The sequence below is a fragment of the Lepus europaeus genome, chromosome 5 (genome assembly GCF_033115175.1).
Source record: "Lepus europaeus isolate LE1 chromosome 5, mLepTim1.pri, whole genome shotgun sequence".
NCBI lineage: Eukaryota > Metazoa > Chordata > Mammalia > Lagomorpha > Leporidae > Lepus > Lepus europaeus.
The window spans coordinates 121,254,468-121,273,468 of NC_084831.1; the positions used below are offsets into that span (position 1 = coordinate 121,254,468).

At 47.3% G+C, this 19,001-nt stretch overlaps 1 protein-coding gene across 2 annotated transcripts in view; it reads right to left on the reverse strand.

Annotated features, from left to right (window-relative positions):
• Positions 1 to 378: 378 nt before the first annotated feature.
• Positions 379 to 19,001, reverse strand: part of LOC133760252 (YY1-associated protein 1-like) — a 34,673-nt gene continuing 16,050 nt past the window's right edge. Inside the window, exons 5-15 of one of the 2 annotated variants that reach the window (XM_062192451.1) lie at positions 17,445 to 17,473; positions 16,444 to 16,547; positions 15,537 to 15,735; positions 14,988 to 15,074; positions 14,490 to 14,661; positions 11,675 to 11,819; positions 9,976 to 10,126; positions 4,430 to 4,546; positions 2,717 to 4,028; positions 2,371 to 2,422; positions 1,695 to 1,785 (exon numbers count right to left, since the gene is read on the reverse strand). In XM_062192451.1, the coding sequence (XP_062048435.1) occupies positions 1,695 to 1,785; positions 2,371 to 2,422; positions 2,717 to 4,028; positions 4,430 to 4,546; positions 9,976 to 10,126; positions 11,675 to 11,819; positions 14,490 to 14,661; positions 14,988 to 15,074; positions 15,537 to 15,735; positions 16,444 to 16,547; positions 17,445 to 17,473 (2,459 nt within the window). Of the gene's footprint in view, positions 1,786 to 2,370; positions 2,423 to 2,716; positions 4,029 to 4,429; positions 4,547 to 9,975; positions 10,127 to 11,674; positions 11,820 to 14,489; positions 14,662 to 14,987; positions 15,075 to 15,536; positions 15,736 to 16,443; positions 16,548 to 17,444; positions 17,474 to 19,001 lie in introns of both variants that reach the window. The other variant, XM_062192453.1, reaches the window with a different exon arrangement.

Below are 19,001 nucleotides of genomic sequence, written 5' to 3' on the forward strand. Positions count from 1 at the left end.
GGGTGATGGGGCCCAAGGAATTGGTACATCTTCTACTGCCTTCCCACGCAATAGCAGAGTTGAATCAGAAGTAGAACAGGGCCAGCATCGTGGCTCAATAGGCTAATCCTCCACCTTGCGGCGCAGGCACACCAGGTTCTAGTCCCGGTCGGGGCGCCGGATTCTGTCCCGGTTGCCCTCTTCCAGGCCAACTCTCTGCTATGGCCCGGGAGTGCAGTGGAGGATGGCCCAAGTGCTTGGGCCCTGCACCCCATGGGAGACCAGGAGAAGCACCTGGCTCTTGCCTTCAGATCAGCACAGTGCGCCAGCCGCAGCGGCCATTGGAGGGTGAACCAACAGAAAAAGGAAGACCTTTCTCTCTGTCTCTCTCTCTCTCTCACTGTCCACTCTGCCTGTCAAAAATAAAAATAAATAGAGAAAAACATTAAAAAATAAAAATTAAAAAAAAAAAAAGTGGAACAGCCAGGACTCCAATCAGTGCCCACATGGGATGCCAGCACCGCAGGAAGCGGCTTTACCCCCTATGCCACAGCACTGGCCCATCGAACCATTTCTTTTTAAAAATTTATTTATTGCAAAAGTAGAACATCAGAGACAGACACACACACAAAGAGGTCTTCCATCCTCTGGTTTACTCCCCAAATGGTTGCAACACCTGGGACTAAGCCAAGCTGAAGCCAGAAGCCAGGCACTTTATCTACGTCTCCCACATGGGTGGAAGGGGCCCAAGAACTTGAACCATCCTCTGCTGCCTTCTTAGGCACATTAGCATGGGGCTGGATGAGAAGTGGAGCAGCCAAGTATCAAATCGGTGCTCCAATATGGGATGCTGGCATCAGGCACAGCTTAACCCCAGTACCACAAGCCCGGCCATGAAACTGATTTAAGTGGCAGCTATGTTTTGTTTTATTTTTAAAAATATTTTATTTATTTGAGAGGTAGAACCACAGTGAGAGGGAGAGACACAGAGAAAGGTCTTCCTTCATTGGTTTATTCCCAAGATGGCCCAACGTCCGGAGCTGCGCTGATCCGAAGCTAGGAGCCAGGAGTTAACCCTGGGCCTCCCACACAGGTGCAGGGGCCCAAGCACTTGAGCCATCCTCCACTGCCTTCCCAGTGCACTGAAGAGAGCCAGACCATAAGAGCAGCAGCCAGTACTAGGACCAGCGTCCATATGGGATGCTAGCACTGCAGACGGAAGATTAACCTACTGCACCAAGGAGCCAGCACCGGCAGATATGTTTTCTGATATTTCACTCAAATCGTAATGAAGGTGAATTTGCAGAAGAGAGTTGATGCAGTTAGGACTGGAGGATGAGGAGAAGACCTCAGGATAAGATAGAAATTGCTGGCGGGGTCAGCGCTGTGGCACAGTAGGTTAATCCTCTGCCTGTGGCGCCAGCATCCTATATGGGCGCCGGTTCTAGTCCTGGCTGCTCCTCTTCCAATCCAGCTCTCTGCTGTGGCCTGGGAAAGCAGGTGTGAGCCAGACTTACCTCTCACACCAAGTTCCTACATCCTGGGATTCCTGCTGCTCCTCACAGGTGTGGGGCCCAGTCTTTATCGTAGGAGCCCCGGTACAGCTCTGTGAGCTGGAGCCGTAGTGAGCCTGTCGGAGCCATTGTGAGTGCTCTTTGGGGCTTGCAGGAAACTATGGAGAAGCTGACTTGGCTGGCATCTGAAAGGCGCATGAGTCAGGAGGGGGAGTCTGAGGAAGAGAACTCCCAGGAGGAGAACTCCGAGCCGGAAGAGGAGGAAGAGGAAGAAGCCGAGGGGATGGAGAGCCTGCAGAAAGAGGACGAGATGACTGATGAGGCGGTTGGAGACGCTGCCGAGAAGCCCCCTTCCACCTCCGCCTCCCCCAAGACGGCTCCGGAAGTGGAGGCCAGCAGAGCCCCACCAGGTGAGTCGGTCAGGCCGGGGCCGAGGGCTGGGTCTCACACGGCCTTCCCACCTACAGTGGGTGGATGTAAAGCCGCTGGAGGATTCCCGGAGGGGACCTACTGGCTCTCCCCTGCGGCCGCCCTTCCCCAGAACACATGGTTCATGTGGCGCCTTTGCAGAGAGACGCTCAGGAACTTCTCCTTTTATTGCGCTGATGGCTAGATAAGTTCGTGCAGGTGTTTGAACTGTTCTCACCTGACTGTCGTGTGCGAGGCCCCGTGCTCTGTTTATCTCAGGAAACAGTGCACGTTCCTCATGAAGACACAGCCTGTGGCAAGGCCAGCACAGAGCCGTGCTCACTCTGTAGCTTCCTTTCTCAGTGTGCAGTGGCCGCTACCTCCTGGTCATGCCACGTGGGGCACTTGCACTGCACACTGCTGACACACTTGTCCTGACACGGAGCTGACTCGGCTGAGCCAGACTTACCTCTCACACCACGTCTCCTGCATCCTGAATTCAAAAATCCACACAGTGTGGCCTATAATTCATGGAAAATGTGTATTACTAAAAAAAAAAAGTTTCTGGCCCAGCAGGGGTCCCCACTGACTGCCCATCGACGGTGGAGTAGTCTTCGGGCTTCCCAGGGGTGCTGCTATGCAGCACTTCAGGGTCCACGGAGGACGAGGCCTTCTGTGGCGATCTTCTGCTCACTTCCCCAGAGTTCCCTTCATCAGCAGGCTCCTGAGAGGCTGAAGGGGCTTTAGCTGGTGGCCCCTTCTCCCCCTCCTTCCGTATGTCTGTTTCACGTCCCTGGCATTGCTCGACCCCTCACCTGCAGAGACAATGTCCATTTCCACAGAGCGCTCTTCTTTGACTCCATCACAAACGTCCTGCACAGGGGGTCCACTGGAGACTTCCTCCCCGGCATCTTCAGGTTCCACCTTGACTGTTCCCTCCAGACCCCCGGGGGCAGAGTTCAGATGTTCCTGGAGGCGCGGAGGCAGAGGCTCCAGCATTTGTATCCCCTCCTCTGTTTTCACAACAGTCCAATAGGCACAGTTCTCTGACAGTCCCTCCTGGCTTTCTCTGTTTGCTACTGGAGGCCCTGGGCTGCGCTCCTCTTTGGGGAAGACAGTTGTACACACAGGAGATAGTTCCTGGGGTTCCAATTTGGGCACTGGGCTTTGAAAGGCACTCTGCCCTTCAACCAAAGGACAAGCAATGTCCACATTCACGTGGGCCTCATCTTCAGGGGTGGGTGGTACAGGAAGATTCACAGAGTTGCTGGAAACAATTAAGGGTGAGATGGAGGAAGCCACGAGGGGCTGGTTCAGTGGACAGGGGAAGGAAGTAGGGTTAACCAAGAGGGTGGTGATGGGAATGGTCTGGGGGCTCTGGGCCACAGCTGCATTGACAGGCTGGATCACGTTACAGCCACTGCCCAGGCTCACAACCTTCACGGTGGTGGCAGGAACGGTAAAGATAACTGGTGGGGGGGAGATTAAGGGGGCGGTTTTCAGACAGGGAGAAGACTTGGAACCCTTTCGCTTTGAGGATCTCCGTCTAACACATGGCTTTCTGAACTTGGATGGACCAAGTGAAGGCAGCATTATCTTGGGCACGGGGGCAGAGGAGAGCACAGTCTGGCTATCAGACAGAGGGAAGCTGGACCTGGCCTCCAAGGACATAGTAGGCAGTGCTGTCGACGATTCAAAGCTATCAGTCCCACTGATCCCCAGCGGAGAGATACCGGGAACTGCTGGTGTGCCCGTGGCCGGATGGATCAGGTGAGGGATCCGCACGATTTTGCTGGGAGGGGCTTCTGACTGCGTTGACCGGGCTGGAGTTTTCCCAGGGTTGAAGCCAGGCTGGAGAGAAGGGTTAGGTCGGATAAGGAGGGGCTTCAGCACTGATGATCGCTTCTGTCTCCAAGCCTTCCTGGAAAACTGGCTGGCAACTGGCTTTAGGTTCAGGACTACACCTTTGGGCAACAGCAGTGGGTACTGAGTTTCACTTCCCAGCTCTGCTCTGCTTTTCTCCAGTCCTTGTTCCGCGCCGATCTCAGGGGTTCCAGTCCCGTTGCCTGCCTCTCTCGCACCATCAGCCAGGCGGCGCAGTTCGTCCTGGATGGACGGCAGACTGGCCTGTGGGGAGCAAGAACACTCTGATCCCGCCCATGTAACAATTCACGACAAAGAACACAGCTTTCTAGCTTAGGGACCTCTGCAATACAGGCTCAGGAGACCTTTCCAAGATGGGTTTTTCCACATCCAACTTTCTACAAAGACAACATTCTAATTATATGCTCTAGAAGCTAGTCGCTGAATTTTCTTCAGCAAATTATTATTACACCTATATTTTTGAAAAGGTTCTAGAAACTCACCTGGGGAAAGGCAGAAAACTGACAAGGGAAAGGAAAATGAGGAAGATTGCTGAAGTCCTAGTTCTATCTATTACTAAAATGTTAGAAGCTTAAAGGAGCCCTGGAAATTTCTCCCAGAATTCTGTGTCCTTCCACTCCCAACGGCCTTGGAGGGGGCTGTACCTTCAGCCAGAAGGGGAGGCGGTGTTCTTCCCTCTCCACCGGTGGCTTCCACTGATGCGGCTGGATCTCCTCACAGCACTTCAGTAAGACAGGCAGCTGCTTAGTCTTCTTATAAAACTGGGCAGGAAGAAACAAGACACACCTTACCTTCCTCCAAGAAACATGGCCTGCTGCTGGAGATATGCATGCACAATGAACACCCATACACTTTAAAAAAGCATATGCTTAGTGATTTGGGATTTCAGTTTAAACTAATCTCTAATAAAGACTTTTCAATTGCTCAAAACTTCTGGACTAAGGATCTCCATTCTAATTTCCAGGAAGGGGAGATTTTAGGTCACAGACAAAAAAAGCAGATCAGAGTAATCTTCCATAAGATTTGCTCCCAGGGCTGGCACTGTGGTCTAGCAAGTAAAGCCACCACCTACAGTGCTGGCATCCCAGATGTGCTCTGGTTCGTTTCCCGGCTGCTCCATTTCCAATCAAGCTCTCTGATATGGCCAGGGAAAGATGTGGAAGATGGCCCGGGTCTTTGAGCCCCTGCACCCGCATGGTAGACCTGGAAGAAGTTCCTTGCTCCTGGCTTTGGGTCGGCCCAGTTCTGGCCATTGTGGCCATCTGGGGAGTGAAGCAGCAGGTGGAAACCCACCCCCTCTCTCTGCATCTCTGTAACTCTGCCTTTCAAATAAATAAATCTTAAAAAAAAAAAAAAAAATTTGCTCCTACTCAGCAACTACAATATAGAGTGCCTCAACCCTCATCTTGGACAATGGAAGCTTCCTTTTAAGCAAATGATGGGAACAAAGACTAAGGTTCAGCTTTAAGGGTAAATGAAAATAACTGAACTTAAACCACTGACAAAAATTTTCTACTCATCCAGCATATGCTGCGGTCCCTTCTACGTGCAAAGCTTCAACCCACACACACAGACAGGAGAAGCCATTCCTCCTCTCAAGTAGTGTGCAGACCAGTGGGAGATACATCAAGCAGATCAGTAATGATATTTTAAGTTAAAAAAGCACAAAGGGTTTGAGGTTGTGGCACGAAGGGTTTGTCTGTCACTGGAGATGCCAGCATTCCCTATCTGAACGCTAGTTTGAGTCCCAGCAGCTTTGCTCCCATCTAACTCCCTGCTATTGTCCCTGGGAAAGCAGCAGCAGATGGCTCAATTGCTTGGACCCCTGCCAACCCTGTGGGAAACCCAGCTGAAGTTCCAGGCTTCTGGCTTGGGAATGGCCAAGCTGCAGCCATGGTGACCATTTAGGGAGTGAACTGGAAGACAGAAGATTTGTCTTTGTCTCTCCTTTCTATTACTATGCCTTTTAAATACATAAATCAATCTTTGAATGAAAAAAAAAAAAAAAAGATGTTACACAAAAAACAACACACACAACAGGGATAAAAAATATTTTCTAGAGCAGGAACAACAGATGAATCCTAATGGAATGGAATTTGCTACGTCAGGCAGAGAAGGATAAAGTCTACTAAACCTACAAAATCATGAATGTATTTTAAGGCACCTTAAAGATGCTCCTCCTTTCAAATAAATAAATAAACCTTAAAAACATTCTCAAAAACTGTTTCCCATCTACAATTCTAGAGGTAAGAAACAAAGAGTAGAATAGAAACTTTATCTTACATTTTATCTCTTTTAAGATTTACTTATTTTACTCTAAAGTCAGAGATGAGATGCAGAGGCAGAGAGAGAGAGAAAAGTCTCCCATCCACTGGTTCACTCCCCAACTGGCCAAACGGCCGGAACTGGGCCAAACCAAAGCCAGGAACAAGGAACTTCTTCCTGGTCTCCCACACAGATGCAGGGGCCCAAAGGGTTAGGCCATCTTTTACTGCTTTCCCAGGCCATAGCAGAGAGGTGGATAAGAAGTGGAGGAGCTAGGACTCAAACCAATGCCTATACGGGATACTGGCACCGCAGGCAGCAGCTTTTCCAGCTATACCACAGTGGCAATCCCTTAAGTTTTATCTTGAAGTAATTGTAGATTCACAGAAAATCCAAAAACAATAGAGAACCAACGTTTACCTCATTGAGTTTCCCACAGTGGTAACACCTCTGTGACATAGTAGTAAGAGTTTCAGGAGCTGGCTCTGTGGCGTAGTGGGTATAGCCACCGTCTGCAGTGCCAGCATTCTACATGGGCACTGTTTCCAGACCCGGCTGCACCACTTCCAATCCAGCTCTCTGCTATGGCCTGGGAAAGTAACAGATGATGGCCGAAGTCCTTGGGCCCATCACATGGGAGACCTGGAGGAAGCCCCTGGCTTCTGGCTTCAGATCAGCACAGCTCTAGCCATTGTGGCCAACTGGGGAGTGAACCAGCAGAGAGATGACCTCCTGAATCTGTCTCTTGCCTCTCCTTCTCTCTCTGGGTAACTATGACTTTCCAATAAACAAATAAGTTTTTTTCTTTTTTTTTGACAGGCAGAGTGGATAGTGAGAGAGAGAGACAGAGAGAGAAAGGTCTTCCTTTTTGCTGTTGGTTCATCCTCCAATGGCCGCCGTGGCCAGCACTTCGCGCTGACCCCAAGCCAGGAGCCAGGTGCTTCTCCTGGTCTCCTGTGGTGTGCAGGGCCCAAGCACTTGGGCCATCCTCCACTGCCTTCCCGGGCCACAGCAGAGAGCTGGACTGGAAGAGGGGCAACCGGGACAGAATCCGTCACCCCAACCGGGACTAGAACCCGGTGTGCCGGTGCCGCAGGCTGAGGATTAGCCTATTAAGCTGCAGCGCTGGCCACAAATAAGTCTTTAAAAAAAAATAAAAGTTTCATATACATATTGAATACCCACCCACAAACATACATATACAGACTCTGTACACACATCCAGGCAAAAAGATAATATCAAATCAGGAAACTGACATTGGCATAATCCAAACACCAGGAAGAGAGACCGTTTCAATGGGAATATCTAATTTTCAAGCCTTCCTCTGCAGAATACTACTTGGATGTGCTCCACCAAAAAAAGGAAGTAAAGTAAAACTCAGATGTGAACTTCAGGAAACAAGAGATGCAACACTAGTCAGAGACAAAAGCCTCACTGACTGTTGGTGAAGCAGCAGTTCAAGAAGCCTGAAAAGGCAATGCGACAAGAAGGGGACCCACAAAGAACAGAAGGTCTTCACAGGCGTCAGGGACCAATTTCTTCAGGATGAAAATGAAAGAACACCCAGACACCCGAACACACTAAAAGAATATGTACAAAATTTAAGTTAGCAGTAGTGTTGACCTAATAATCATATAATGAAATCAAGTCCCCTCCCTCTTCCTTAAAATGATGACTGAGGCTCAGAAAAACAGAATGTTCAGAAGGAAAGGGGCAAGGTAGCAAGCCTCAGGACATAGTAAGTGTGAGGAGGCGTTACATAGTTCTCAATGTGTATAAATGTAAACCCTAATTAGAGTATAACCGAGATTGTGATATGACTAAAATGAGAAAATTAGGCAAAAGAAAGCATGTATGTTTGTGGAGTAAGAATGCAGACAGGAGCCAGTACTGTGGCATAGCATGTAAAGCCACCGCCTGCAGTGCCGGCATCCCATATGGGTGCCGGTTTGAGTCCCGGCTGTTCGGCTTCTGAACCAGCTCCATGCTATGGCCTGGGAAAGCAATAGAAGATGGCCCAAGCCCTTGGGCCCCTGCACCCACGTAGGAGACCCAGAAGAAGCTCCTTGCTGTTGGTTTCAGTCAGTGCAGCTCCTGCCGTTATGGCCAACTAGGGAGTGAACCATCAGATGCAAGACTTCTCTCTCTGCCTCTCCTTCTCTGTGTGTCCTTTCCTTCTCTCTTTGTGTATCTCTGACTTTCAAATAAATAAATAAATCTTAAAAAAAAAAAAATGCAGACAGAGCTACATCTTCCACTTTGTTTAAAGTTAATAAATAATATCTAAATCCAAAATGTCAAGAACAGGTAATTATAAGCATGCTACCCAGATATGGAGGTGAATATGCCATCTAACTCACCCTGGTTAGCAAAAAAAAAAAAAAAGAAAAGAAAGCAAAGCAAGAAAGAAAATGAATTTTTAAGAATTTTTATTTGAAAAGCAGGGAAAAGAGTGAGACAGAGATTTCCTACCCACTATCTCACTCACCAAATGCCTAAACAGCTGGGGCTAGGAGAAGCTCAAGACAGGAGCCTAGAACTCAATCTGAGTCTCCCATTTATTTATTTATTTTTTTTTTTTATTTATTTATTTATTTATTTTTGACAGGCAGAGTGGACAGTGAGAGAGAGACAGAGAGAAAGGTCTTCCTTTTGCCGTTGGTTCACCCTCCAATGGCCGCCGCGGTAGCGCGCTGCGGCCGGCGCACCGCGCTGTTCCGATGGCAGGAGCCAGGTGCTTATCCTGGTCTCCCATGGGGTGCAGAGCCCAAACACTTGGGCCATCCTCCACTGCACTCCCTGGCCACAGCAGAGAGCTGGCCTGGAAGAGGGGCAACCGGGACAGGATCGGTGCCCCGACCGGGACTAGAACCCGGTGTGCCGGCGCCGCAAGGCGGAGGATTAGCCTGTTGAGCCACGGCGCCGGCTGAGTCTCCCATTTAGGTGGCAGGGATACAAGTACTTAAGCCATCACCTGCTGCCTCCCATTCAGAGTTGGAATCAGAAGTGGAGCCAGAACTTGAACACAGACACTGCAATATGATTTGTGGTTATCCCCAGTGGTATCTTAATCCCTGCACCGAATACTCACTGTATAGAATTATTGGACCCATAAAATCATTTAAAACTTGACTGTTTAAATACTAACTTTGATAGAAATATCTAAATAAAAAAGAAGAGTTAACTAGAAAGATATAAATGGAATTCTGTCCAGCCTTAAAAGATTAGAGTAAAAGAAAAACAACTGCTAGAGAGAAACATACATATATAAAATTTTTCAACACTTGAACAATTGTATATGAAGGGTCTTCAAAAAGTTTATGGAAAACAATAATAAAAAAAGCTGGGGCCAGTGCTGTGGCGTAGCAGGTTAAAGCCCTGGCCTGCAGCCAGCACCCCATATGGGCCCCAGTTAAGTCCTGGCTGCTCTCTGCTGTGGCCTGGGAAAGCAGTAAAAAGATGGCACAAGTGCTTGAGCCCCTGCACCCAGGTGGGAGACCGGGAAGAAACTCCTGGCTCCTGGCTTCTGATCAGGCCAGCTCCAGCCATTGAGGCCATCTGGGGAGTGAACCAGGAGATGGAAGACCTCTCTGTCTGGCTCTACCTCTCTCTGTAACTCTTTCAAATAAATAAAATAGATCTTAAAAAAAAAAAAAAAAAAAAAAAAAAAAGCTATGCACTTTTGTCAAAACACTTCGAAGTGCCCTGTATTCGGGGGAATACCCCTAAGAGAGGGAGGGAAGGAAAGTGTTCCAGGAGAGAACACTGGGTCAATGTCCCTAAAAAGGCAGCAAGACGGGAACTAGCCCAGTGCTCAGTGAGAGGAATCAGCCTTAGGTAAAAGGAAATCCCTCTTGACACGGAGCCCAGCACACGCAGGGCGCCCGGGTGGAGTGTCGAGGTGGAGCACGCAGGAAGCACTCACCTTAATGATGTTGTCAGGAGCTCGGTTCATGTTGAGGTTCTTGATTCTCACCGTCAGTTGGTGGGCAGTCTTGCAGGTCAGGAGGTACTTGCTGATGAGTGGCTTAGGAAACTCAGTCCCCTCAAAATGCTTCAGTCCTAAAGCTAACAAACTGAGAAAGCACCAATGACATGAAACCTGACTTCTTTCGTCTAACTCCCTTCCCACACATTTAACAATTTACTTTTTCTATCCAGTTCTTGTACAAGTTGAAGCTTACTCAACAGAAAATGTCACACATTTGTGAATGCTAGTAAGTACTGTGAATAAAAAACAAAAAGAAATTCCCAAGTGGGAATAAACCAGACATAAATCATTTAAAAAGTCAGATCATGATGAGTTTTTCACTGAAAATACAAAGATAGTTCAAAGATGAAAGAAAAGAGGGCGACTCTAATAAAACAAACATTTAACAAATAAACAAGTACCAGATTAGAGAATTAAATCAGCACCAGCACTACCTCCTAATAAAACGTACACAATTTCAGCTACAAACGTATAGATTTCCCGATGGCAGTCTGGTAATATGCACGAAGAACCATAATCATGTTTAGAATCTTTCTCAAGCCATCTTACTCATGGAAATTAACCCACTCAAAATATTTTAAAAACCTCCATGCACAACATTCCTTGGTGAAACCTTACTAAGTACAGCAAATCAGGGCACCAGCATTGTGGCACAGCAAGTTAAGCTCCTGCCTGTAATGTTAGCATCTCATATGGGCACCAGTTTTAGACCTGGATGCTCCAGTTCCAATCCATCTCCCTGCTAATGTGCCTGGAAAAGCAGTGGAAGATGACCAAAGTGCATGGGCCCCTGTACCTATGTAGGAGACACGGAGGAAGCTCCAGGCTCCTGACTTCAGCCCGGCCCAGGCCCGGACACTGCAGCCATTTGGGGAGTGAACCAGCAGATGGAATATCTATCTCTCCCTCTCTCTAACTCTGCCTTTCAAATAAATTTTAAAAATCTTAAAAAAAAAAAAAAATGCCCATAACAGTTCTATTGTAGGGCTACTAACTATGGCTAAGGTACTGGTGTACATAGTAGGCTGAGCAACCGCCTGCAGTGCCAGAATCCCATATAGGCACAAGTGTGAGTCCCGCCTACTCCACTTCTGATTCAGCTCCTTGCTAACGCGCCTGGGAAAGCAGTAGAAGATAGTCCAAGTGCATGAGCCCCTGCAACCACATGGGAGATCCAGAAGAAGTTCCTGGCTCCTGGCATGGGATTGGTGCAGCTCTGGCCATTGCGGCCATCTGGGGAGTGAACCATCGGATGGAAGACTTTCTCTCTCTCTCTCTGCCTCTCCTCCTCCCCTCTCTCTGTGTAACTCTTTCAAATAATAAATAAATCTTTAAAAAAAAGAAAAAATATATCTGGGCACAGTAGGAAAACAGATAAAAAGTATTTTCTTTGGAAAAATTTTCTTCAATAGCATTACATGATTGGTTTTACAATAAATAAAAAATACAGTGATGATTTGAATGTTTCAAAAATGGAAAGAGCAGTATCTGGCACACACTATAAACCCCATGCACCTGTGCTTCCTTTTATGTCCATGACTTAGTCTACCTGTCCTACTTTCTTCCTCAGCACCTCAAGAATTCTGTATTTTCCTGGGGACAGCCTGTTCCGATTCCCCACGTCAACACTTACTTGTCTTCAGCTTTGGTGAAGGTCATCTTATGCTTGGGATTCTTTGCCTTCAGGGAACACACCGGAAGTAGCTCTGGATACATGAAAACCTTGCTTGTGGCCAGGATCCAAGCCACTTGCTTTGGCAAACAGAGAAATTCAGAAGCTGTAAGAAATAGGGGCCAGCACTGTGGTGTAGCAGGTAAAGCCACCGCCTACAGTGCCAGCAACCCATATGGGTGCCAGTTCGGGTCTCGGTTGCTCCTGTTCCAATCCAGCTCTCTGCTATGGGCTGGGAAAGCAGTGGAGGATGGCCCAAGTCCTTGGGCCCCTGCATCCACATGGGAGATGTGGAAGAAGCTCCTGGCGACCATTTGGGGAATGAACCAGCAGATGGACGACTTCTCTCTCTCTGCCTCTGCTCTCTGTAACTCTGCCTTTCGAATAGATGAATAAATAAATCTTAGAGAGAGAGAGAGAGAGAAAGAAAAAGGAAGAAAAAAAAAAAAAAAGAAATACCTGTGATAAATGGAATTCTAGGACACAGGAGGGCTTCACCAAACATTGTGAACGCACATCTGCGTTTAGGCAGAGCTGCCTTTGTCTAATCTGATCCTCTCCCACCTATTCACCCTCCCCAAAAATTTCCAGTCTTTCCCAATCTCATGTATGTTTGTGGAGTAAGAATGCAGACAGGGGCCAGCAGTGTGGCATAGCATGTAAAGCCACCGCCCGCAGTGCCGGCATTTTATTTTTATTTGACAGGTAGAGTTATAGACAGTGAAAGAAAGACAGAGAGAAAGGTCTTCTGTCCGTTGTTCACTCCCTAAATGGCCACTATGGCCGGTGCTGTGCCAATCCAAAGCCAGGAGCCAAGTGCCTCTTCCTGGTCTCCCATGCAGCTGCAGGAGCATCCTCCACTGCCCTCCCGGGCCACAGCAGAGAGCTGGCCAGGAAGAGGAACAACTGGGACTAGAACCCGGCGCCCATATGGGACACCAGTGCCACAGGCGGAGGATTAACCAAGTGAGCCACGGCGCCAACCCCATGTCTAAAGGGATTTCATGCCAGTAAAAGCTGATTCTTATTCTTTTCTATGTAAACTCTGTTTTTTTTAATAAAGATTTATTTATTTATTTGAAAGTCAAAGTTACACAGAGAGAGGAGAAGGAGAGAGAGAGAGGTCTTCCATCTGATGGTTCACTCCCCAACTGACCGCAACAGCCGTAGCTGTGCCGATCCGCAGCCAGGAGCCAGGAGCCTCTTCCAGGTCTCCCACATGGGTGCAAGGGCCCAAGGACTTGGGCCATCTTCTACTGCTTTCCCAGGTCATAGCAGAGAACTGGATTGGAAGTGGAGCAGCCGGGACTAGAACCGGCACCTATATGGGATGCCAGCGCTTCAGGCTAGGTCGTTAACCCGTTGTGCCACAGTGCCAGCCCCTCTATGTAAACTCTTAACACACTACGGGCACCAGTTCATGTCCCAGCTGCTCCACTTCTGATGCAGCTCTCTGATAATGACCTGGGAAAAGCAGCAGAGGATGGCCCAAGCATTTAGGAACCCTGCTGCCCACATGGGAGACATGGAGAAGCTCCTTAAGATGACTTTTGACCATACCCCACCCTGGCTGTTGTGGCCATCTGGGAGGTAAGCCAACAGTGGAAAATCTGTCTTGCCCTCTGCCTCTGTAAATTTTGACTTTCAAATAAATAGATCAACTTTTAAAAAAAAATTTATTTCATGAAAAATATTCTGAAATCTTGTTGTCTTTTCATAATAGATATTCCATTAATTTTTGAAGACCACTCACATATTCAATTTAATGATAAGGTTCAGAGATTTTAAATCAAATCCAAAGACAAACCCAATACAAAATAAACTCCAACTACTTGACTAAATCAGGAAACAAATCAGAAGCAAACACTGGAGGCCGGCACTGTGGCACAGTAGGTTAAGCCTCTGCCTTTGACACCAGCATCCCAGATGGGCGACAGTTCATGTCCCAGCTGCTCCTCTTATGATCCAGCTCTCTGTTAATGCTCTGGGAAAGCAGAAGAATGTGGCCCAAGTACTTGGGCCCCTGCATCCACATGGGAGACCCAAAAGAAGCTCCTGGCTCTTGCCTTTGGACAGGCCCAGCTCCCCCCATAGCATCCATTTAGGGAGTGAACCAGCGGTTGGAAACCTCTGTCTCTCCCTCTCTCTGCAACTGTGCCTCTCCAACAAATGAGTGAATTTTTAATTAAAAAAAAAAAGAAAGAAAGAAAGAAAGAGAGAAAGAAAAAAAAAAAAAAGAAGCAAACACTTGGTTACATAAATAGCAAATATTTTCTGAAAAATTACCACATAAGGCAAATAGAAATGAAACTTGCAAATTTCTAAAAAACACTGTGCTTAATTCCCACATCAACATTTCAAAGTGTAGATACCTAACCTATAATCACTATGAGAATGAGTTGATCTTAAAGAAAAATCCAAACATAATCAAACTTTACCACTAAACATCCATCGTAACCACCACGTCTATGCTGATCTCACTGCTTACGTTTAAGCCCTTATCATTTAAGTCCAATTCTTAGCTCTGACTCCACATTTCTTTCTTTCACCCGCTACCCTGCTGCCCACTGCCTCCAAGCCTTACCTAAGCCCAAATATTACCATGTAATTCTAGAACCTCAAAAGTAAGTACAAACGGAGGGTAAAAGTCAGAAGCAAGGAACTATGAATATCCTATGTTCTTCCTTCCTAGGAAATCATCCCTGGAAATGTTCTGTGGGATAAGGCTCCAAGTCTCACTGCAAGAAACTCCTTGAAGTTAACCACTGTTCCTTACCAGTCTTCTTCACAGTTTTGCGAGGACTCCAGTCAACGCTGACGTGTGTACTGAAGTCTTCAATGAGCTGCATAGCTCCCATCAAATTACAGGGTTGGAACAAGGTTTGAAACTTGGGGTTGAACTGATGGTGAAGGGCGACGGAGCTCTGAGCAAACATTCCCAGCTCTTTCTGAGAAAAAAGGACACAGTGGGTATCGAATAATAAATCCCGGTCCCTTCACCTCTCAGAGGCTGCCTCCCTACTACACTGTCCCACAAGGACCGTTCTTCACTGAGCCCTCGGGGATTCAGGGGCTGTCTCTCTGACACATTCACTCATTTCTGTTTTACTGGACTGACTGGTCCTCAGTTTGTGGATGCGCTGTCCACTCCCCAGGGCAGAACTAAGGTTTAAGATGCATCCCAAGCAGTGGCTTTGTCCACACTGCCACAAAGCCCACCCCTGCCAACCTGACTTCATACTCAATTTATCATTAGGGATATCTGGACGCTTACAAGAAATATCTTGGTGGTACTGGCCTCTGAACTGAGATTCAGGTTGGAGGCGGCAAGAAGGTGGATTTGTGTCAAGAGCTGAACATGCTGGGGAGGGAAAAAAAAAATAAGGTGATGCGCCGTTGCCATTTCAGGAACCAGAGAGCTCTTCCTAAGACACCTGCAACTTCATCGCACATTTTGCTTCCTGGAGAGCCTACCAGAGCAAAGGATCTTGGCATCAATCTCCAAGATACTGTTTCCTTAAGCCAAATGACAAACCCAGAAAGAATGAGTTAGACAGAAGCAAACACTACCTCTGGCAGTGAGGCTCTTCCATTCTAGAATGGGTTACTAAGGACTCCTTCAAAGTCTGTCATTCTGAATACCATCAGAATTTCTTGCCTGAGCCACAGGGGCACAAACATGACGACTCTTGGGTGATTAAGATGTCAACATTCGAGAGTCCACAGCTTCCTGTCTTTCCCTTTTACGAGGTTGCTTATTTTGGACTTCAGTGTCAAAAGCTAGTGCGATAATCCATACACACATGAGCAAGGAGAGTCTCACCTGCTGCATCTGCTGCTGCAGCCTCCTCCTCTGTGCTGGGTCCAGAATCAGAGTCTGGGGAACCTTCTCAGTCCGAGGCTTCACCCTCTCCACCTCCTGCTGCGGCTTGGCTGAAGATTTCTTCATCTTCAGCTGTTCCAGGAGCTCCTTCACAGTCCGATGTTGTTCATTGAGCAAGTTGGCCAGTGGTTCCTCAAACCTACCCCCAAAAGGAGATAAACGAAGATTTCCTTAAGTCCACGACACATCTTACACCTTCCAACGGTGTGCTGAGACAGCCTGCACAATGTCCTTGTACTATGAACCCCAATTCTGCCAACTGCTGTGTTCCACCCGTAGCACAAACTACATCTCGCCCTCTAGTCACACTGGACCATAACAGGTTAAAGAACAGACACGAATGCTCCACAGTAACTGGGAGAAAGACTACAGCCCTCACTCTACAGCTGACGTAACAGAAACATCGACAACACGAGTCTCAGACTCCAGGAGCATCACTGCAGGTGCCTCACGGTTCGCCCCACTGATGCCAAGGTGACTGACACACCGTCAGCAACATTCCCCTGATGCTCATGACAAACACGGCCAAAAAGGGGACAGGCTGGATACTCTGATTTGGGGTGGTTTCTGTGGCTGGCCACACAGTCCTACACACCTCTCCAGCACACTCATCTGGAGAAGCTGCTCTGGATGCCAGCTACTGTTCTTTCTCCCTTCCCAAACAGACACAGCTTGGTCTACAGCCGCACTGTCCCATAATAAGGAGACTCTTTGCCTGGCTCCTCACTCCCACAGGACTCTGCACATTTACATCATCACAGAAGCGCCTTGATGATGGGAACATGTTACTGCATTTCATGAACACCGCTTCCTGAATTCTACGTCTCAAGGTCCTTGGCTGGCCTACCGTAGGGCTTGAGGGGTGTTAAAGTTAGGCCGAGACTCAGCCACGTGCTCCTCTTCCTCTGGGCCGTCATCTTCCATGTTGGAGAATCCCATCTCATCTTGGAACTGTGGGGGAAGAAAAGGAGCCTTTTTCTAGAGAATGGCCTAGGAAGTGATTCCACCAGTGACAAGGGAAACTGAAAACTAGATTATGAAACTAAGCATTCTGCTACCAAGAGAGAACTTACATTAGAACCTAAGATCATGACTCCAGCAACCCCACACTTGAGATAAATATTAAGCCAGAAAAAAAGGCTTTCAGCCAGGCATGTGCAATAGTAAGGTAAAATTCATGTAACAAAAAAAAAAAAAAAAATCAACCTCTTACTGAAATACCTGTCAAGAGGCAAATACAATGAAAAAGGTAACTATTTGTGCTCAGAGCAATCTAAAACTAGATTACACAGAGGAATAAATGATTGCAGAGCCTATCCAAAATTTACAAGGAAAATTTTTACTAAGAATAATCTACATTTGGGACTGGTATTTTAGCATAGTGAGTAAAGCCACAACCAGCATCGCATATGCACTACACTGTTCTTACCCCAGCTGCCCCACTTCCAATAAAGCTTACTGCTAATGGCCTAGGAAAGCAGCAGAAGAGGGCACAAGTGGTTAGGCCCCTGCCACCCATGTGGCAGACCTGAAGAAGCTCCTAGCTCCTGGCCCAGTAATTGAGGCCATATGGGTAGTGAGTGACCTAGCACATGGAAGATCTCTCTCATTCTAGCTCTATAACTCTTTCAAATAAATAAATCTCTAAAAATAATAATCTACATATAAATAATCAAGAGTGTTCTAGTTAGCAATGTTCTCTTGCCACTATATTCTTTCTTGAGTGGACAAAGAGAGCAACAGCTCAATCAGACCATCCTCTGGAGGGAGGAGCCCAGGACCAAAGGACAGTTTGCTGGACAATCTACTTTCACCATCCCATGTTCTCACTCAAGAAGCATTACTCACAGTTTCAAACAGCTCTTCCGCTTCCTTTTCTGCAAAAAAGCCATAAAGTATGCTGTTGGCACAAATTAGTTTCATTTTGCAATAAGGGGGAACACTATAAAGACAAAAATGTTCTCAGCAAGGCATCTGACAAAGTCATTTACTGAACAGCAACCATGCCTCAATCTCTGTTCTAGATATGTGGGATACACGAGAACAGGAGACAGCACTATTCTCACTAAGCCCAAGTTCTAGTGAAAAGACATGCAGAACACGTGGGTTAGATGACTTTACAGCTCAATCAACCCCTTTGTGGCTGGCCTGTACAAACCTGGAGTACCAAACAGAATCAAAACAAGTCTCGACAGTGTGTCGAAGGATCACATTTGTGGTCCTGAAATACTTAACACAGTATCAATGTCTTAGAAGCCCCAGGAAACACACGTATCAATCTATAGATGATATAAGGCTGGAAGAAGGAGCAGGTATTATGGCCCAGAGGGTTAAGCCACAGCTTGGGATGCCCACATCCCATATCAGAGTTCCTGGATGAAGTCCTGCCTCCACTTGCAATCTAGCTTCCTGCTAATAAGCAACCTGGAAAGCAGATTGCTCTATTGCACGCACACGCTCTCTCTCTCTTTCCATCCCTCCCTCTCTGATCAATTGACTTTCTAATACATGATAAACAAATAAAGCAGAAAGGGATTGCCACTCGAACTGATGTCAGATTCATGGGGCTAGCATTGTGGCATAATGGGTTAAGCCACCACCTGCAATGCTAGCATCCCATATGTGTGCTAGGTGGAGATGGTGGAGAACTACCTGACCCACTTCCAATCAAGCTCCCTACTAATCCACCTGGGACAAGCAGCGGAGAATGAACCAAGTCCTTGGTCCCCTTCATCCACGTGGGAAACCTGGCTGAATCTCCTAATCTCCTATCTCTCAACTTTGGCCTGGCCCAGCCCCAGCTGTTGCAGTCATTTGGGGAGTGAACCAGCAGAAGGAAGATCTATCTCTTCCTCTCTCTCGAACTCTGCCTTAAATTTTCTTAAAAAACAAAACAAAAACATTTCATTTTCTCCAGTTAAAAGCACAAAATATAGGGGGACAAATCTAAAGTCCTACATTTAGCATTTTAAAAATATCACTTTCTTTTTTTTTTTTTTTTTTTTATTTGACAGGTAGAGTTTTAGATAGTGAGAGAGAGAGAGACAGAGAAAGGTCTTCCCTCCGTTGGTTCACTCCTCAAATGGCTGCCATGGCCAGCACTGCGCCAATCCGAAGCCAGGAGCTGGGTGCCCCCTCCTGGTCTCCCATGCGGGTACAGGGGCCCAAGCAACCTGGGCCATCCTCCACTGCCCACCCGGGCCACAGCAGAGAGCTGGACCAAAGAGGAGCAATCGGGACTAGAACCCAGCGCCCATATGGGATGCCGGCGCCGCAGGCGGATGATTAACCAAGTAAGCCACGCGCCAGCCCCTCTTTTTAAAAAAAAAAAAAAAAAAAGATTTCATTTATTTGAAAGTCAGAGTAACAGAGACAGATAGAGACAGAGAAAAGTCTTCCATCCAA